The 21,277-nt window shown below is 52.0% G+C and overlaps 1 protein-coding gene across 1 annotated transcript in view; it reads left to right on the top strand.

The window, feature by feature from the left end:
* Positions 1-20,909: 20,909 nt before the first annotated feature.
* Znf423 (zinc finger protein 423) overlaps positions 20,910-21,277 on the top strand; it is a 298,629-nt gene continuing 298,261 nt past the window's right edge. Inside the window, exon 1 of the mRNA XM_085682055.2 lies at positions 20,910-21,098. Coding sequence (XP_085538181.2) covers positions 21,059-21,098 — 40 coding nt within the window. The 5' untranslated portion in view covers positions 20,910-21,058. The remainder of the gene's footprint in view (positions 21,099-21,277) is intronic.

Genomic DNA, 21,277 nt, shown 5'->3' with positions numbered 1-21,277 from the left:
AGATAAATAAATAAATAAGAATTTTCCTGCTTAAATCTTCCCAAGTAGTGCCATTGTTAATTGCTGAAATATGGGTTGTTGTTGTTGTTGCTGTCCCCATTTTTCAGGGAATATATCTAAATAATTTTCTCAAAGTCAAGATTTGAACCCTGACCAGGCTGCTTACAATGAACTCTGTCATGCTGCCTTCCTTCCTACTCTTGCCTCCTAGACATTTCCTTCTGAGGCTCAGCCCGTCAAAACACCACAGTCACCTCTTTGTGTCTTCCTCCTAAGTCGCGTGGAGCCTGGCTGTGCTCTAAAGCAGGACCCTGAACATGTGCTGGGAAACCAGGCTCCACTTGCAGATAGCCACAGAAGGCTCTGGGCTGTCCCTTCTCAGATCTTGGGACACACAGGGGAGGCAAAGTTGGGAAAGAATCCTGCATTCCCCACAGTCCAGGCCTTACCCTTTAGCTGTCCCTGTCAGGCAGCCCCAGGAAAGAAAAGAACCATGCCTGGCATCGTGGTCAGTGACATCCTTGACCCTGAGTGGATGGCAGTAGGTGGAGCCCTGTCCGAGCAGCCTAGGATGCTGTTCCAACATTGCTTTTGCTGTGATGACAGCAAGACTCGTGTTTAAAGATGCCAGGGTGCCGGGCGGTGGTGGTGCACGCCTTTAATCCCAGCACTCGGGAGGCAGAGGCAGGCGGATCTCTGTGAGTTTGAGGCCAGCCTGGTCTACAAGAGCTAGTTCCAGGACAGGACAGGCTCCAAAGCTATAGAGAAACCGTCTCAAAAACCAAAAAAAAAAAAAAAAAAAGATGCCAGGGTGTTGACAACTTTAGCAACATATAATCCCATATAGCAAGGAGGGTCACAAGGGCTGTCTTGAGAGACCTTGTGGCCTGAAGAGAATTTTACCCTGAAACCCACATAACATAACATAACCTCTTCGATGGGAAGGGCGATCCAGCCACACTTCCTGATCGTACAGCAGTGGGATTTACGGTGGAGGCAAGAAAACCCAGTACATCTGCTTTGTTTGGAGCCCTTGCTGAACTGAGTGTGGGCACCTGGTTCCATTCACCAGACTCAAGCATCTCCCACTCTGGTGCTGGGACCTGAGTTGCTGGCTTATTATCTGAGGTGGCCCAGGCTGGCCTTGAACTTTCAATCCTCTCACCTCAACTTCATCATCAGCACTGGCATTACAGTCATGTGTCACCATGTCTGGCATGGATTCTATGAGTGTGTGTGTATGAGTGTGTGAGTGTTACATGCAACCATACGCATGGTCCTGGAGGCCAGAGGGAGGCGTTGGGTGTTCAGCTCTATCACTTTGCATTATTCCTTTGAGACAGGCTCTCTCCCTGGACCTGGTGCTCACTGTCTTTGTGGGGCTGGCTGGCCAGCAAGCCCCAATAATTCCTGTGTTTTCATCCCTGATAGTACTGGCTTACAAGCCCACGTGAGACTCAGGTCTCCACGCTGTGCGGCAAGTTCTCTGACCCAGGGAGTCATTTCTCCAGCCCACGCTGCTTTTTTCTAAAGAGAGCCGCGGAACAAGAAAGGGTTAACTCCCAGCCTGACTGAAACCAGTAGGCAGGGCATGTGGCTCAGTGGTATGTTCAGGGTGCCCCTGCTCATCTCCAGAGTTCCTCAAGCAAGGAAGAAGGCTGCACTGTAGCTAACAGTTACCCATATTCCAGTCTCTGGAATCTGACCTGGTTTAGGTACCCACACTCGCTCTGTTAGTACCCTGTCTTGTCAGTTTGTCTTTTCCTAGCTACTATCCTCCTGCTGCACCAGCTCCTCCATTGGCCCTTAGCCCTAAAATCCCTTTCAGCTGTTTCCCATTATTCTCGAGAGGAAGTTAGAATGGCCCCCATGGCTACCTCTTCTGAACTGCATGTCCCTGCCCTTGCCCTAGTCCCTCTTCCAGTGTTTTACTTTCTCTATGCTCTGCAGGCCCAGCTTGAGGACTTTCCTCCCTTCTGCCCTCTTCCCCATCCCCAACTCATGACAGATACAGTGTAGTGACCTTCTTTCCTGCAAGGGTCCACCTGGCGACCTTTCCACCCACTAGGCCACGTGGGACATGAGGTAAATCCCATCAACTACACTGACCCAAATGCAGTTCCCACGATCCCCCCCCACCCCAGCTACCTCCTTGTGTTTTAAGACTGCCTCATCTCTGCAGGCAGAGGCAGGAGGGTCATCTGGAAATAGTTCTGTAACGTGTAGGGCCTGCTTGTTTGTATTTTCTGTCCCCGCCTGACACCCCACAACCGGCAAGCCCAAAGAAGACCACACAAAAATCTCTATTATTTATAAAGCTGATTGGCCCATTAGCTCTAGCCTCTCACTGACTCTCACATCTTGATTAACCCATTTTTCTGATCTATTTTAGCCATGTGGCTCAGTACCTTTTTCAGTGGGGCAGCTCATATGCTGCTGCTTCGGTGGCCTGGGCAGGAGTGGGGGGAATCAACTTTCTTTTCTCCAGAATTCTCCTTCTCTCCTTGCATCATTTTGACTTCCTGTCTGGTTTTCCCATCTACACCTGCCTGGCCAATCAGCGTTTATTTAAAACATGATTGAGAAAATAGAGACAATTCTCCCGCACCATAGTTCAGCAGCAATTAATTGGATGGGCTCAAAATGAGCAGGTGTGAGAGCCAAGGGCTCTGGCTTCAGCCCTTCCTCTCCCTTCCCCTCCTTTCTTTTTTCCCTGGTGGTGATAGGAACCGAACCTAGGGACTTACACATGCCAGACAAGTCCTTTACCACGGAGTTATAGGTAAACTCCTTCCTTCTATTTTGAGACAGGGTCTCACCAGATTATTCAGGCTGGCTTTGAACTCCTGACCCTCCTGCCTCTGCCTCCAGAGATGACAGGTCAAGGCTAGCTCCCCGTTTTACTTCATCCAGAGGTGCCTGCACAGGCCTTCACCTCTCTGTCCTCCCTGCCCCATCCACTTAATGACAGCATACACAAATGAGGACTCACTGTTGTTTGACCCTCTAACTGCTGGAAAAAAAAAAGTCAGAAAGTAAAATTTGGTGTAGCCGAGGATGATGGTACAGGCCAAGTGGGAGGCAGAGACAGGTGGATCTCTGCGAGTTTCGAGGCCAGCCTGGTTTACAGAGTAAGTTCCAGGACAGCCAGGGTTACATAGAGAAACCCTGTCTTAAAAAAAAAAAAAAAAAAAAAAAAGGAAGGCAGAGACAGGTGGATCTCCATGAGTTTGAGGTCAGCCTGGTCTACCAAGTGAGTTCCAGGACAGGCTCTAAAGCTACAGAGAAACCTCATCTTGAAAGAAAAACAAAAGAGGAAAAAAAAAAAACCACTCAATTTTGCTGTAAAATTGGTTGTTTTTTTACTTACTAGTAATATGTTCAAAATTGCCATGAGTATATAAGGAAAGAGACCAGCGAGGCACACTGGGCACTGCTTGCCAGCTTTGCACTGGGGAAGTACCTGGGACTTTGGGGTGGGGGTGGGTGGGGTGGCGCAGCTCCCAGCACACAGGCTGTCACTGCACGCCTAAATCCCAGCTGTGTCCCAGGGTTGGCTTGGTGACTGTGGTAAGTGATGTCCCCTTGCTGAGACTAGCAGCTGTGAGCTGTACAGGAAAGGTTCCTTCTATCAGGCAGTGGGTCAGGATCGGAAAAGGTGCTCTGTGAACAATGCCAGGAAGCAACTGGGAGCTGTTTTTGACCTAGCTTGAGCTGGACTCGGAAAACAAGTCCATTTGCTTCGGGACTGAGACATAATAAGGTTCCCCACAGCTGGGGCTTGATGACATCAATTTGGGTCTCATTTCTGCCTCTGGCCAGCTGTGGAGTTCAACAGTTTGATGTAGTCACTCTGAGCCTCAGTTTGGCCAGCTGTAACCACATTCCGGCCAGGACTCGCTTTTCACTGTTGAGTGTCAGAAACACACCTTAGACTAGGCAGGAGCAAGCAGGGACTAAACAGTTCATAGCTTTGCGTGTTGCCCTAGGGATCCCCAGGCAGCTTTAGCTCCTTGCACTGATAGTAACACTGTAGCTGGGTAGCTTGGCTCCCTGTTGGAGGCAGGCAGGCTTTTAAGAGGAAATCCGGTCTTGGAACGCGAGACCCAGACATATTTGACCCCCTGGCCTGTCTTCCTGGGCTAGGCAAGGTGTGAGGAGAAGCTGCAGAGCCCACTCAAGCTGTGGCCAGCGGGACTCCATTAAACACAAAACAAAAAAGTTCAGAAGGATATTGGCCAGTGAAGGGTCTTGGGCCCCTAGCTTCTCTTTGGATCGCCACTGAATCTGACCAGAGTCTTCTCGGACCCCAGGGAGAAAGAATTCCAGGACTTTGAGTAGTCACTGTCCCGGACTGGCTGCCGGGGACGCCGGATCCTAAGCATTGATCTAGTCCTGTGCCTTCAGAGGCGCCTCCAGGGACAGGACTCCGGACTCCTTGCCAGGGAATCTCGTTTTCCAGTTTTTCAACAGAGACCCCGCCCCCGCCCCCACGCCCCTGGCTCTGCGCCCCGCATTCCTCCTGGTCCTCTCCCACCTGGCCAGCTGGGTGGCTTAGCAATGGGAGGTTGGGTGTTCTCCTTACTCCCTTCCGAACCCCCGCGGCGGCGGTGGCTTCCTCCTCCTCCTCCTCCTCCTCCTCCTCCTCCTCCTCCTCCTCCTCCTCCTCCTCCTCCTCCTCCTCCTCCTCCTCTTCCTCCTCCTCCTCTTCTTCTCTTTCCTCCCTCCCAGTGGCTTTGGAATTCCTGGTGGATTCTGCTCCGGCCCCGTCTCGAGCGAACCACCCCCGCTGGGTGCGGCTGGGTGTGCGGGACGTGGGGCGCGGGGTTCGCGGGGCAGAGTGGAGTTTGGTCCTGTACGCTTGTGATTCTGCATCCAACCGTGTTTATACACCGGGGCATAATTTTTTGTGCACACACTCAGTGACGCTTGGGGAACTTTCCTGAAAATCCTGGGCTGGCAGTTTAAATATAAAAAGGCTTTGTTTAATGCCAGAAGCATTTTCCCCCTGTTCTGGGAGTCGCGGAGCGTTCACCTGCTTCTTACTCCTATAAAGACCTGGGAGGCAAGGCTTGGTTTAAAGGTGTTGAGTTGGGGAGCAGACCCCTGCATCGGAGCACAAGGCTATTTTCCAAGTCTAAGCCGTGTGCCCCCAGCCTTCTCCAGTCCCCTGTCGCCCAAGCTTACGGAAGCCCCCAAACCTCCCTAGTCCCGCCTCTCTCCTGGGGCTGTTTAACTTTGGATCTTTTCTCCGCAAATATCTGGAGTGTTAACATGATGCCAGCATCACTGTGGCTGTGGAATTCAAGTTGAAATGTGGCCAGAACGTGGAAGACTTAGGAACAGTGGCCAGGAGGAAGCTGTAGGGGAAGGTGTTGTAGGCAAGGCAAGGGGACATGGGAGAGCATACTTTCCCTGACTTGTCCTCTTTAAAGAGAGGGTAACACTGGCAAGTCATGGTGGCACACACCTTTAATCTCGTCATTTGGGAGGAAGAGGCAGGTGGATCTCTGTGAGTTCAAAGCCAGTCTTGTCTACGTAGAGAGTTTCATGACATGACATTCAGGGCTACATAGCGAGATCCTACCTCAAAAACAACGAAGAGAGGGTAACAGTTATCTCAAGTTAATTGGAGACAGGCATGGTTCTCTGCTTTCTGTCTGTGCACTGGGTCCGATCAACTGCTCCAAGCTCTTGCTGTCTCGATTTCTTTATTATGATGGACTGTACCCCCTTAACTGTGAGCCAGAATGAACCCTTTCTCCTTTAAGTGGTTTCTGTCTAAGTATTTTATTACAGCTATAGAAAAATAACTAAGGTAAAGGGGAGTGTGTGGAGGGGGTCCCACCTTTAATCCCAGCACTCAGGAGGCAGAGGTAGGCCGATCTCTGTGAGTTTGAGGCCAGCCTGGTTTACAGAACTAGTTCCAGGACAGGCTACAAAGCTACAAAAAAATAAAGAGAGAGAGAGAGAGAGAAAGAAAGAAAGAAAGAAAGAAAGAAAGAAAGAAAGAAAGAAAGAGAAAGAAAGAGGACTTAAATCAATGGCTCTCAACATGTGAGTCACAACCCCTTTGTGGGAGTCACAAGTCAGATATTTGCATTATGTTCTGTAACAGTAGCCATATAACCATAATTTTATGGTTAGGAGTCATCTACTACTATAGGTTGTGCCATTACTGGGCAGGTGATCCTTCATATTATAAGAAAGCAGACTGAGGATCGTCAGACAGTGGATCTGCATGCCTTTGATCCCAGCACCCAGAAGGCAGAGGCAGGTAGATCTCTGAGAGTTCAAGACCAGCCTGGTCTACATAAGCTAGTTCCAGGACAGGCACCAAAGCTACAGAGAAACCCTGTCTTGAAAGACCAAAAAAAAAAACAAACAAACAAAAACAAACCCAGCAGGCTGAGGAAGACACGGGGACACGGGGAGCAAGCATGGTCTCTGCTTCAGTAGTTTCTGCCCTGACTTTCCTTCATGATAGACTGTAAGATTAAATAAACCCTTTCATCCCCAAGTTACTTTCGGTCATGGTCTTTATCACAGCAATAGAGACTTAATACGGTGGAGAAGGCATCTTGTAGAATTGGCATAAATATTAACTACTTTGGAGAAAAAAAAGGAAGTTGTTAGTATATGTTAGTCACTTTTCTTATTGCTCTGATCACAATTCCTAACAAAAGCAACTTAAGGAAGAAAGATCTATCTTGGCTCACAGTATGAGTCTACAGTCTGCCATGGCAGAGAAGGCAGGGTGGTGGGGACATGAAGTAACTGGTCACACTTTATTCTTAGGAAGCAGAGGGAGGTGAATACTAATGCTCAGTTCATTCATCCTTTCTTTCTTTCTTTCTTTCTTTCTTTCTTTCTTTCTTTCTTTCTTTCTTTCTTTTTGTATTCAGGCTCAGGACAAAATAGTGGGAAGATATCAGCTACATTTAGACTGGGGACTTCCTTTGCAGTTAAATCTTCCTGGACATCCCCTCATAGCCATACCCAGAGGAATGTTGCTGTGATAGTTTGAAATCCTATCAAACTATGAAAATTAGCTATCATGTATGCATATAGTCATGTAGACCAGTGGTTCTCAACCTGTGGGTCCAGACCCCTTGGGGGGATTTGAATGACCCTTTCACAAGGGTCATATATCCTGCACATCAGATATTTACATTATGATTTATAACAGTTGCAAAATTACGGTTATGAAATAGCAACGAAAATAGTTTTATGGTTGGGGGGGTCACCACAACATAAGGAACTGTATTAAAGTGTTGCAGCACTAGGGAGGTTGGGAACCACTAATAGAGACAAAACTATATCAAACAAACCAAAAACCTACCCTTTGTGTATCAGTCACACCCCTGAAGTTTCATTCTGAGTCAAAAGATTAAAGACACTTAGATACTTAAAAAGGACTTTCAAAGTATCAAAAATATGAAAACATTTACACGGAAGACAAAAGGCTAACACTGTGATGTATTTACAGATGTGCTACTACGTGTTTATGAGAAGGAATTGGAGACCAGATGTAACTTCTTTGCCAGAGTGCTTGAGAAGCTGTCTGAGGCCCTAGGTTTAATCTCCAGGCGTGGTGGTGCATGGGAGACTCAATCGCTGTGTGGACACGGGCTGAAGTCACCAGGGGCTTGTCAGGCTGAGTGATGGAGATGCGCCCTGGTAGAATATTTTAAGTACACTGCCTGAGTAATACTGCCATCATCTTTAGGTGACCAGCTGTACCTACCTGCCAGAGTTCATCAAGATGGGGCCGTATGACAGCTGATGTCACCTCCAAGGACTGGGCAGGGAGGGTATTAGATCCTCAGCTGAGTACCTGGCCACTCTTTCTAGCCTTTTGTGTGCAATTCTGCCCTAATTGTACTCCTTATGGGGTCTGGGCAGGTGCTTGGGTCAGTATGTTGGCTGGGGAAGACTAAGGGAAAGGGACCCCATTTGTGTCGCTACTAGGAAGCCATCTATGTCGAGTGAAGACTTTTAAGTGCAGCCGTTTTGGGGTCACCCATGTTCCAGTGAGTAAACCCTCACCCACGCTCTGTAAGAAACCCCAGTCAAACCTGGCACGGTGGCATGCACACCTTTAATCTCAACACTGGGGACCCAGATGCAGGCAGATCTTTGGGAGTTTGAGGCCAGCCTGGTCTACAAGGTGAATTCCAGGACAACCAGAGCTGCAAAGTGAGATCCTGTCTCAAAAACCCAAAATAAATAAATAGATAAATTTAAAAAAACCTATAATAAATATAAAAGGAAGTTCAATAAACTCATTGGTTCCCCTCCACCCAGTGCACTGTGGTGGAACCTACTTTGGTCTGCATTATGAACCTGGCGGGGGGAGACATTGTTTAATGTCCCTCCCCAAGGAATTTTAGCAACCTGTTGCTATTGGAACACTGGAGCCTTACATAGCCCTTCAAGCCTGGCTTTTGATAAACTAGTTGGAACAGAACAGGGACTTGTTGCTATTGTGATTCTTCCAGTGTTTCGGCACAGCTTTGCCCAAAGCCTCAGTAAGACCAAGCACTTGCCCAAGAGAAACATCTGACTATAGACTTCCAAGGTTAGGATTAGCTCTACAGATGTGTTTGTATGTGGATGATGCTGAACACATCTAAGTGTGGTGGCAGAGGGTAGTTTGCCCACCAAGAGACAGAGAGTCCAGAATCACACCCTGCAACCCGGTGAGTTCTTTGGTGTGGACAGCTCTGGTAGGTCTGGAGAGAGAAACCCACTCGATGTGTTAGCCTGTCTGTTGTTCCTGACAGTGTCTGGGATGAGGCCCCTTTAAATTTCTAGCCTGCAGGTGGCCAAGAACCTGTTTCCACTATGGCCCCTGGAGCTCCCCACCTGGGTGCAAATATCTAAGTATTAGGGCCTTTCCCACTTGCATTCATAACTAGGGATGCTTGAGTCCAGTTGGAGGAGGTGAGGGTAACCAGGACATTTGACTGACAGCTGTAGTTGAGTAAGACAAAGGAAACATAAATCGTTCACCTCAAAGAAAGCCCTAGAGCTGGGCAGTGGTGGCCCAGGCCTTTAATCCCAGCCCTCTGGAGGCAGAGGCAGGCAGATCTCTGTGAGTTCAAGGTCAGCCTGGTCTACAGAGTGAGTTCCAGGACAGCCAGGGTTACACAGAGAAACATGTCTAGAAAACAAAAGTGCTCTCCAGGAAGACATCTATGAAAAAACATGAATTTATAATGCATTATGTTCTGCATATTAAAAATCATAAGCTGGGGCCTGGAGAGAGGCTTTATACTTAAAAGCAATGACAGCAATGGCTGTTCTTCTAGAGGATCTGGGTTTCATTCCGAGTACCTCCACAGTGGTTCGCAACCATCTGTGACTCTTAATTTCAGGGAATCCAATGCCCTCTTCTGACCTCCATGAGCACCAAACATGCGTGTAATACATAGGCGTGCAAGCAGGCAAAAACACTCATACACCTAAAATAGCAATAATAATTAAAAAAAAATTTAAAGAGCACATACTGCTCTTCCAGAGTACCCTAGTTGAGTTCACAGTACCCATGTCAGGAAGATGACAACCACCTGTAGCCACAGCTCCAGAGGCATCTGACATCTCTGGCCTCTTGGGCACCTGTACTCAGATGTACATCCTTTCTCTATCATATATACATAGTTAAAATGATAACAATAAATCTTCAATTAAAAAAATTTATGTGTAGGAGTGTTTGCCTAAATGTAGGTAGGTCGGTGTGTGTACACCATGTATGTCTAGGACATGTCCTCTGGAAATGAATTACAGATGGTCGTGAGTTACCATGTGAGTGCTGGGGACAGAACCCAGGTCCTCTGTGAGAACAACAAGTGCTCTTAACTACTGAGACATCTCTCCAGCCCTTAAAAATAAATCTTTAAAAAATATATTAAGCCGCTGGGCAGTGGTGGCGCATGCCTTTAATCCCAGCACTCGGGAGGCAGAGGCAGGCGAATCTCTGTGAGTTCGAGGCCAGCCTGGTCTACAAGAGCTAGTTCCAGGACAGGCTCCAAAGCTACAAAGAAACCCTGTCTCGAAAAACCAAAAAAAAAAACAAAAAAAAACACTAAGCTAAGCATTATGACACATGCTTGCAATATCAGAACTTGGGAGGTAAGATGCAGGAGGATCAGGAGTTCAAACTAACCTCAGCTGCATAGTGAGTTCAAGGCCAGCCTGGGCTACATAAGACCTTGTCTCAAAGATCCAAACATAATATATTTCCCAACTGAAAAGTAACAGCAAAAAATAATTTGGGATTAATGGAGCTTGTGCGGGTGGGGGAAGGTTACCACTGTATTGCCACCAGTCACGACTGTCTGCCATCCCCAGACATCCTCTTCATCTCTCTGTCTACCCAGCTGTTTAAGTGTCTATCTGGGCATCTCGCTATCTAAGTTCAGTCAGTCACTGCTATGCTTCAGGCAAAGCACAGGAGCTGAGATTAACTGGAGAGAAGCCGTGTCCTGCTCCTGAGGGAGAGCCAGCTTCATTTCCGTCCTCGCTGTAGCAAGCACTGAGGCCCACACCTGCAATCTCAGTTTGTGGGAGGATGAGGCAGGAGGATCACTCAGAGTCTTAGGGCCAGGCTGAGCTCTCAAAAAAAAAAAAAAAAGGGCTGGGGTTGGGGTGGGGTGAAGCAATGTTGGTAGAGGGCAGAAAACTGGGCATGTTGGCACAATAGCTGACAATAGCTGCCATCTCTGGGCATGGTAGCACATGGCTGTCATGTGGTCAGTCATCTCGGCACTCAGGAAGTGGAGGCACTCGGAGCCTTCATTCACAATTATTCTTGGTTCCATAGTGGGCTGCATAATAAATCTGAAGTCAGCCCGGGAGTGAATTTATGAGACTCTGTCACAAAATGAAACAAAACATCCTGACTCTTTCCCTTTAGGGCTGCATAACCAGGGACCAGGGACCCTACCACCCCTCTGAGCCCATTTTTCTGACGTAGAAAGGAGATGGTGATACACTGTGGGTAGCAATTTAGACCTGCTGGGAGAACTCCCTGTTAGGCATCAGGTGGACTGTCAGGTGGGAACACTTGGAGAAAGGACTGGGAAAGAGGAAACTGTTTCTCCCAAACAACTAAGTTAAACTAACCTGAAGTTTGAGGTGGATCTGCCCCCTGCCCCATTTGGTCAGGGGGGCGAGGCTTCTGCCAAGTTCTGGGATCCTGTGAGTAGAGGGTGAGGAGAGGTTGTTTTGTATTGTATTGGCTTTGTGATGGCAGACTGGCACCCAACAGGAGACCAAGTGCCCATGGGCAACTGTTGGGGGAGCCTGGGCTGGCTGAGAAGAGACCTAGTGGAAAGCCCTGCAGACAGGCCATATTCGGGAGGTCTTTGTAGGTGGGGAAGCATATCTCAAAAGGCATCGGGACTAGGGGTGCCCTTCCTCAGGGAACATTTTTACCTCTGTGGCATTAGGATGAAAACACTAGAATATCCCAGGTGGGGCGGTGCAAACTGTAGGCCTGGGGCCCCATCCCACTTAAAGACACAGCAAGAACCCTTAAACTCATTCTCAATACTTTTTGCAAGAAAAGTAAATGATCCCAGTCACTCTGTGAACTCCTAGATCGTCCCCGTCTCTCTGTGGCATGGTCCTGGCTCCTTGGCTCTGAAATCCCGCCGATCCTGCCGTACTTCTAGGTCAGAAGGGAAGATCGGGTATGCCATGTGTCGGGCCTGGTGTCTCTGTTAGCTCACCCCTGTTCAAGCTGCACCTGGCCAGGGACTTCTCCATCTGGCCCAGTTGTGTCACCAGCATCTGGCCCAGTGCCCATCATAACACAGACCCCAGGAAGTAACAAACATTCACCGAGTGAAGAAAGAGAGTCCTTGCATTTACAGACAATAAGAGGCAACCTTTCTGAGCACTGTACGAGGAGTCCTACACGGTGGCCATGGGGGTAGCCTTCTTTTCACAAATGAGAGGCACAGAGAAAAGAAACAGCTTGCTGGGAAACAGGGCAGTAACCACATTCCAGCTGCCCTAGGGTGCTCCTTACCCTCCGGGAGACTTGCTTCTGGTACCTGGTGTTGGACTTGAAAACAGTTTTGTCCTGTGTAACTGCTCCCCAGACAGGTGCTTCCTCATCTTCCTAGTCCATTCTGAATTATTTGGTTGGACCCTTCTTGGCCTAAAGTCTAGAATTCCGTGGGCCTCGTAAGGGGTGCCTGATCCTTCATTTTCTGTCCCTGACATGTTGACTCCCAGGGGCAGGAAGATTTGGAGAGCAGGCAGAGAAACTTCCAGAATCCTCCCCTCCTCCTGCTGGGGCTTTAGCTTTGGGCGGGGCTTCAGGGCCTCTCCCAGTGGGTGCCAGAGGCCAGAGCTGCTTTTGTGGGCCCCAGGAGGCCAGCCAGGAGCTGAGGCTGCAACCAGCCCCTGCCCAGTCCTGGGAGATGGCTTTTTTTTTTTTTTTTTTTCCCTTTCCTGTGTATTGCAGCTGGGACCGTTTATAATAGGAAAAAAAAAAAAAAGAGAATGACCAAGCCAGCCGGCTGGAAAATAAAGAGACTTAAAAAGAAAAGGGCCAGGCCTGTTCTTCTCCTGTGGAGGCTTTGGTTAAGCAGAAAGTTTTAACTCCTTTCTGAAAGGCATTTGAGCTTTTGAAGTCCCCTGCGGGAGCTCCCTTCAGTCCCTGGGAAGCCAGGCCCTGGCATGTCCCAATGTGCATGACCAGGATGGGGCCAGGCCACTCAGAGGAGGCAGCGGCAGGCCCTGGGAAATGTGCACCAGGCCTATCCACTGGGGCCTGGGCCCCACCCCCTCTGCTCCCATCCCAGTGAGGCCTGAGCCCCATAACCTCCCTTTAGTGGCCTTTTGCCTGAATTCCCTCTCTACTCCCTTAGGCTCTGAACTCTGACCTAGTGCCTTTTGGGACAGAAGGTGGGTCTAGAACTGTTTCCTCATGCAAAAAGCCAAAAGGGTTTTGCAAATGGGGAGACTGAGGCAGATAAAGGCCGCCCTGAGGAATCTAAACCCGCCAAGTTGTGTTTATAACGGCAATGGACAGGCAGCACATTCTGAACACTATATAGGAAGAACCCGGCTGATGAATCCAGGGAACTGGCAGATAAAAATAGGTGACTCTTCCCAAGGCTCCTCCCAGGGGGGTTCTTTTGCCCTTTTCTTTCCCCCAACCTTAGTTGGTTCTAGTCTGTGCAAGTGCACTTGGTTCTGTGTGAGCCCACCAGCAGTACTATCTTGGCTACAGGCGTTACCGAAGTCAGAGCACAACTCAGATGCAGTAGCAATAATTCAAATCTTTCGGTGTACATGCCCCAGCCCCACAGAACATCTCCTCATGAGGTGCGCCCCTGCCTAGTGCCCACGGCTACCCTATTCTGTTGACGCAAGACTCCCAAGTTCGTGCTTGAGAGGATGTCTGGGATATGATACACCTGGGTTCTAATTCAAGCCTTCCTGGCTCCTTCTACGATATAGGTTCCTGTACTACAAGGCAGCTTTGCCTGTCCAGAGCTCACCTCTGACCTGTGCTCTGCCAGCTTCTTCAGTTTCCACCGCGCCCGATAGAAGGTGGGCTCCGTGATCTGCTGGGAGTACCTACCAAAGTCGAGGGCTCTGCTCAAAGAACTTTGGGTCTAGTTGGACAGGAGAAGTTTCCCAGCCATTAGTTCCAGTTCCCACCAGAAAGCCTTTTCACAATGATGGGATGAAAAGTGACATATTTGGTCCACTCCTCTGTTTGCCCCTGAGATGGAGGGTTCTTGTTTTAACAACACCACTATATTCTGAGCACCTGCAAGACACTGGGATGTAATGGGGAACCCCAAAGGACCCATTCCCTTTTCTTCATGTCTGGGCCATCCTGTATGTTCAGCTGGTGGAGGGGTCACATGTGCTGATGGTCCGAGATCTCCACGGTATTGCTCCACATTTTGAACACTGAAGAACTTCCTTCTTACACAGTGTGGATAGGTAAGGAAAGGGGTATGCACACAGGGGAAAAACAAGAAAATAAAACCAACCAACCAGTCAAGCATCTTTCCCCTAAGCGATCTAAACTAGCATGGCCTTTCTTAGTAGCTTCAGACAGTAGTGGTCACCAAAGAGACTGGAGACGGTGAGGGATTGCTATTGCTCCCTTGCCTCTGTAGCAGGTGACAGTGAAGGCCGCCTCAGTCCAGACCTAAGCGCAGATTACTATCGCATGACCTTTTGAAAGCATGGCAACTCTAAGGACAAAAGTAGTCTTTAAGCAATTTCGTCAGCTCAATGAAGTGTAAGCATTGCTTTTTCATAGCCTCTGACCACTCCCCTTAGGACCGGCAGAATTACTACTCAGGGTTGGACCCAGGACCCCTCAGCGGTTGAGCTCTGAGTGTATGCTTGTGTATATGCATGGGGGCTGTGGACAAGTTGTCCCAGCCTCAGCTGATCATATGGGGGGAGACTATGCTTGCCAGCAGTACTTTGAATGCCTTTATGTTTGAGTCTACCTCTATTAGACTCTGCTTCAAAGAGAATCTACTTCTAAACCAATTACTCTTGGTTGATGGTTGATTAAGGTGCTGATGGTCAGTGGGCTTGTGACCAGTCCTAGAACATGTCCAGTCATGACAAGAGACTTGGAGGCTGTATGCTGGGGTCATTTTATCCAATCATTCCTAGCTAAAGCTTTAAAAACTGGATTCATTATACTGCATTTCTCTCTCTCTCTCTCTCTCTTTTGAAACAAGGTCTCACTTATGTTTCCCTGGCTAGCTTGCAACTTGATATGTAGACCAGGCTAGCCTCTGCTCCTGAATGCTAGGGTTAACGCTATGTGCCACCGTTCGTAACTCATTATAATGTTTTTTTTCTTTTAAATATTTAAAACTTTAAGAAACATTGAAATACATAAAGCCAGTCACAGACACTGTACAGGAGATATTTTGAGAGAACAAAGCAGGAAGCGAGCTTGGTTCAAAGGCTGGAGCGCTGCACACCGGGTGGCAGGTGGGGGTCTGGTGGAGGTTCCAGGCTGGGCCGGCAGTTGCAAGCTTTCTGAGGGCGGGCGTCCATTGGGATCCTCCTGCCAAGTTGGTTTCCTTGTTGCTGTGTGGGTGTTCGCTGCAAAGACTGCTGATGCTTGAAGAACTAAATAATTATAATAATGATGATAAAATAGAAATGGCTTTCCCAGCTGAGCAGAAACTGGAGAAGACAAGGAGGTTCTCACACCCGACTTATTGTTTTTGGCACCAGGCTCCTTCGGCCCCAGGGAGGCAGATGTCTGGGCCTGTTGCTGGCCTCTTTGAGTTGTGGTCAGGGGGACAATGGAGATCTCTGGGGGAACTTTCAGAAGCATCTGCAGGGGTTTCCCTCCCCCAAATGTCAGGGTGAGGACTAGACACCGAGAAAGGATCATTCTTCCATCTTGTTCTTCACTCGTCAGAGTGCTCCAAAGTCTCAGCACCAAGTCCCTGGTGTGTGTGTGTGGGGGGGGGGCACTGCTGTATTTTGGGAGAGAGACAGAACCTGGGAAGGGGAGTTGCAGCCTAACGGTGACTTGCCAGGCTATGACGCGCAAGCAGAATGTCTGCTCATGGTCCCCTATGTGTCCCTGGAGCCCAAGATGGCCCAGGGGAAGTGGGTTCTACAGACAGTGAGTGATCACTAGAAAAACACAACCAAAGTACATGGAACTGAAGCTGGGCTGCGTGTAGCCGTGGTAGGCCACTGCTTCACATGCTCAAGGTCCTGACCTCCAGCCTACCACCCAAACACACTCAAAAACCCACAAAAGTCTCCTGCTATGTCTGGAGCAGCTGGAAAACTTCTAGAAGGCCGGGGCAAGACCGTCTTGGGTGGGACATCGGGGAAGGAAGAGCCTCCTAGACAAGGAAGGCATTTAAGTTTGTGTGTCTGGCATTTCTCTCTATGGTGAAAGATGGGAAAGAAGGGAGGTAGCAAGGGCCTGGGAGCAGCTTCATGGCCTCACTCTGGGCTAGAGAACACTCAGTGGGTTGTGCACTCTCTGTATTCCCATTTTGCAGATGAGAAAACGGAGGCAATAAAGTTTCTTCTTGCTTAAGGCTCTGCAGTAAGACAGTGAGGGAAGCTGTGGACGTTGGTTGGGTTGGCTCTCAAGCCTGGCTAAGGTAGCTATGCTACTGGCGACTGCTCAGTCAAAACGGCCCAGCAGCCTTTCTCACTGGAGGTTTGCACATCGTGCACACTGCTCTTCCTTGATGCCTACTTTCAGGCTCTTGGCCACCACTGTGACTCTTGCTTTTCGGCATCACTTACACTGTATATTTTTCTAACGATTGTTCAAAAGCACAATTGGATCACCCCTGGCAACTTATTAGAAGTTAGCTACCTCTCTTGTTCCTCTAGAGAGCCAAGAAGGAGGAGCTGCCGTCCTTCTTGTTCCTTGTTTGGCACACAGTAGGCACGCAACCAACGTGTTCATTTAGAGTCCACAAGTGGACAAGAAAATGGACTTGCAATCATGAGTCCTCCACATGGCCGGGTTTTCCCAGCAAGAAAGTAGAAAAGAATAGCTCATTTCAGATCGCGAATATTCATTCAAGTGACTTATTTAAGTTGACGGTGTCTGTGGTCTGTTTGTATTTGGAAGGATGTGGATGTGGAGAAGGCAGTCATGTCAGTCTTTCTCTCCAAAGCATCTTTTTGTCTTCTGGGACAGAGTTCTCTCCATGTATCTTAGGATGGCCTCCAACTCTTGATTCTCTTGCCTCTAGCCTCCAGGTGCTCTGATGATAGGGAGGCGTGGGCCACTTGGCCTGAACAGACATATCTCTTGAAACACTCTGGGGACTCTTCATGAATTTAGAAGTCACACACACACACACACACAGTCACACACCCCAAAGAAACCCCTCCTTTGCTCCTTTGGTGTCTTGTTCTCTGGTCCTATTTGCTTTCTCTTGTCCTCCAGACCCTCTGCAGATGGCCCTGCAAGATGTCGGCCTATGTTTGGAATTTAGGGACAACTTCCCCTGCGGTGTCCAGAGTTTCATCCTCAAGGAGTACTGAGCTAGATTGGCAGGAACCTTTCCTGCCTTCAACAGAGCGTGGGCTTGGAAGGAAGAGCCGTTTACATTACCACCCCTTCTCTTTTCTTTGCAGGGGTTTCCCAGCTACTCCTCTGAGCAGATATGGTGAAAGCCAAAGGGGCCCTGCTTCACCAGGAGGGGCCCAGACCTTTGCGTTCCCAAGGAAGCAGACAGGAGGTAAAACACCATCCTCAAATGACCTCTTTCTGGTCCAAAGTCACTAGGTTGGTGAGAAGCAAGGCCCAGCGTCACTAGGTATTCCCTGAGACCCTAGGGATAGGAGCTCAGCAAGGGTGAAGACAGTTAAGGGGGGGGGCACACTACTGGCTTTTTTGTAGCTCTGCAATTTTCCTTAAAACAACATTTTTCTGGAAGGAGTTAAAAATGAAACAAGCTTCAGAGGAATCCAGCCGCTGCTGCCGTGGGACGAGGTCGAGTTCCCTCCGCACCCTGACTGCGGCTGAGCTTGGAGACCGCAGCCGCGCGCCGGTGGGGGGCAGGGATGAGCGTCAAGAGGAAGACGTGTGTGACTGCGGAGCGCGGGAAGGGTCCCGAGAACTTTGTAATCTGCTCCACGACCCTTCTCCTTGAAGATTAGTTCCAAACGGCCCATCGCCGCCCCCTCCTCCATTCTGTTACTGCCACCTCCGACCTCGGAGTTTCCCGCAGTTCCCTGAGGGTGGAAAAAGGGCAGCGACACGGGTCTCCTAATCACCCCTCCACGCCAGTGAGGAACCCCTCCTTCAGTCCAACATACTCCTTCACTATCATTCTCTTTTGTCTATCTCTCTCCCTCCAGGCTCTCGGCTGGGCGCAGTCCGCAGTCTCAGCACCCTGGAGAGAATGAGCGCACAAGTTGGGGGCTGGTCCCTTCCCCCTCCACCTAGGAAAGGCAGCCCGCGGCGGGGGCACCCCGAGCCGAGGCCAATCGCCCCCTCCCCCAGCGTGTGCCATCTGCCGCCTGTCAGCCTCTCTCCATGGGCCTCAATCCCAGGCGCCGGCGGGGGTTGGGGGGGAGCGGCGGGTTCAGCCCCTCCTTCTTGGCGCCTTCCCAGGCGCCTCTCGGCCTCTGCCCTGGCCCTTGGCACCCCTTCTCTGTCTAACGCTGGACATCCCTGGGCTGTGGGCGGCGGCTTTCAGTCCCTGCGGGAAGCCGGGGATGGTGTGCACTCCGAGGCAGGAGCTCCGGAAGAGGGGAGGGGAGATGGTCAAGGGATGACAGCCCTAACCCCGAAATAGGGGTGGCTCCCCTGGGCCCAGGTTCTAGACAGAGGGATGTCTCTGGCCTGACTCTATCCTCTCCAGGGAGCCTAGCCTCTGTCTCACGCTGCCGGAGCGTTTGCCTCGGCGACGCATAGCGCGGTCACCCGACTCATCCTCGGAGATGGCCCTAGGTGCGCGCACACCGGCTTGGTTGCCTCAGGCCTTTCTCTGCAGCCGCCGGCCCGCGCTCCCAAGCCGCAGGGTTGCGGGGGTGGCATCTACCTCGGCAATCAGCCCAGCACGAGCTTGGCGAAAAAGGCCCCGCAGGACCGCGAAGCAAGCCAAGGGGGGCGCGGGCCCGGCTGGCTCTCAGTCCCGGGAACGGCGGGGCGCAGGCACCCTGCTTGGGGCGGGCGCCGCTGCTGGCCTGGGCCGGGCTCTGCTCTCCGCGGGCAGCGGGTTTTTTTTCCGTGAAAGGTTGCCCTGGGTAACTCGTCTCCGAGGGGACACAGCCCTCCCCTCTCCAAGTGGCAACTTATCGATCGGCGAGATTGATAACCCCCAGCGCCGCGCCGCTCACCCGCTCAGCTCTCCCTGCTGCGGGGCGCGCCGGCCTAAGGTGGCGCCACTTGCTGGGAGGGGGCGATGTCCAGACCCCTCCGCCTCTACAGCCGGTGGGAGAAGCCCCAAAAGGCAGTTTAGGGGACCCGCCTCCGGATGAGTGCTCCCAGGGCCTGTTGCGAGTCCTAGCCTCGACTGCAAGAGTCGCAGGAACGCGAGGCGCCCCCTTGTGGCTGGGGCAAAACTTAGTGGAATGTAGGAGCTGTTTTTTTTCCCCTCTAGGTGGAGGGAAGGGGTAAAATAAATATACAAGGTGTGCGGTGTTTATGTTGTTTGGTTAGTTTGCACCGGGCTCGAGAGTTATACGAATGGAAGTGTAGGTTAGTTCAGCGATGGAAAATTCTCTTTGGTGTGTGGCAGAGGTGGTTTTGGAATATCGAACTAGCGAAAAAACCTAGGTTCTAGGGTAATTCTTTTGCGTGGATCGTAAGTCTCCGGGGCCGCAATGCTGAGGCACCTCATCTCAGTATGCTCCCCCATTTTCTCACTTTTTCAGTTTTTGATGCTAAAGGTACCCGGGCGAGCCTGTCAGCCCGCGTGGGCCTGTTATCTATTCTCTTCTCCCGCCCAGCGTCATCAGTGCCCGAGCCCGGGCCCCGTTTGTCGGTGCGGTGCCCACGCCCGCGCCGTGCTTGCCGCCACCGCCGCGGTCCGGGTTTTGCGGGCGGCCGGAGCTGTATTTCCAGCGCTGTCCATCGCTCGGTGCTGTTGGCCCTCTCTCCGTCTGATCCGAGCCGGAGCAGTGCGGGGCGCCCCACGGGATCAGAGCGCTCCCCCGCCGGGACTCCGCTCCTCACATCCTCCTGCTGGGACCCGGCTACATTTCCAGCCAAGCCTGGCTTTATTATGTGTCTCTGCAGTGCAGCCCCAGCAGCCGGATCGGGAGGAGGAGAGCCAGCGACCACAAAGAAGACAGGAGCGCGAGGGAGGCTGGCGGGCGGGCCGGCGCCGGCTGGAGCGCGGAGGAGCCGGGGCGCAGCCGCCGCCGCCGCTGCCCGGGAGGACGGGAGCCCGGCCGCCGTCGCCGCCTGCTCTTCCTCCTCCTCCTCCTCCGCCACCGCGGCCGCCGCCTCCCCCCTCTCCCAGCCCCTGGTCCATGGAGGCAGCTAGCGGGGCCCGCGACTTGGCACCGGCCTGGGGATCGGCTGCGCGTCGCGCGCTGAGCACCGCAGCCCGAGGGCAGGCAGCGGCGGCCCGGCGCACCGGCTGAGCAATGCCCGTGGCACGGGCGCCCCTGCCCGCCTCCGCCTGAGCGCCCCCACGCGCCCCTTACTCCTCCGGGGAGCCGGCATCAGACCTAGCCGAGAGCCAGAGAAGGGGGCGTGAGCCGGGGACCCCCAGCCGCGGCTTACAAGCCACTGAGGCCGTTTCGAGCCCCCCTTCCAAGTAGGCTGAGTTGAGGGATCCCCCCCATCCATCATAATCTCCAAACCAGGCATTTGGGCATTTTTGAGCCATTAATATTTATTATTTTTTTTTTGTGTCTGCGTGTGCGGCAGAGGATAATTTGAAGGTTTTTTTTTCTTTTTTTTTTTTCGGGGGTACTAAGCTCCTGTGCTCCGGACCGCCTCCGGTCTCCTCGCCCCCTGAGACCCTCCCGGCTCCAGCCTGTTCCCCCTCCTCAGATGGGTTCATTGTGAGCTCTACACCGGGCTGTGTGGCCGGACGCCTGCAAACTTTGCACAAAAATCCGGCAAGGGGCGGAGGAGAAGGAGGAGGAGGGTGAGGGTGGCGGTGGTGTGGGGGAGAGAGGGAGGGGGCCGCAGGGGCCGGGGGCCGGCGGGGGGTGGGGAGGAGGAGGAGGGGGGCGGCTTTTTTTTTTTTTTTTTTTTTTTGCATAACTCGGCTCGGCCGAGTGGCCTCCGGACTCCCCGCGCCGCTGGGACCGCCGCTGGGACCCGGAGCCCCCGGCTGCCGCATTGCAACAGGCAGGGCCCCGGAGCGGCCCCCGGGCCTCCCCCCGCCCCCGAGCGGCCTGGGCCGGCCAGGGCTGCCCCCCCCAGGGAGGCTGCCCGGGACCTGTGGTCCGTTCCTTACAGCCGCCGACCCGGCTGCAAAAAACAAAGTTTCCGAGAGGCAGGCGGAGGAGAAGGGGGAGAAGGGCTGCCCGGAGCGGCAGGGGGCGGCGCGGGGAGCCGGCCGCGGACGGCGACGGAGCGCCCGGAGCCCCGGACATGTCCAGGCGGAAGCAGGCGAAGCCGCGCTCGGTGAAAGGTGAGCGAGCGAGGCCCGGCGGAGGCGCGAGCAAGCGAGGAGGGAGGGAGAGAGCGAGGGAGGAGGGACCGGCGGGCGGGCGGCCGGGGACCGCGCGAGCGAGCGAGCGCGGAGAGGAGGAGGCGGAGGGAGGCGGAGGCGGAGGCGGAGGCGGAGGCCGCGGGCGGGAGGCGCCGGCG

This window comes from Myodes glareolus, chromosome 22 (assembly GCF_982192425.1).
Source record: "Myodes glareolus chromosome 22, mMyoGla1.1, whole genome shotgun sequence".
Taxonomy (NCBI): domain Eukaryota; kingdom Metazoa; phylum Chordata; class Mammalia; order Rodentia; family Cricetidae; genus Myodes; species Myodes glareolus.
Note: the sequence above shows the minus strand (reverse complement) of the source record. Positions and strands in the feature narration are given on the sequence as shown.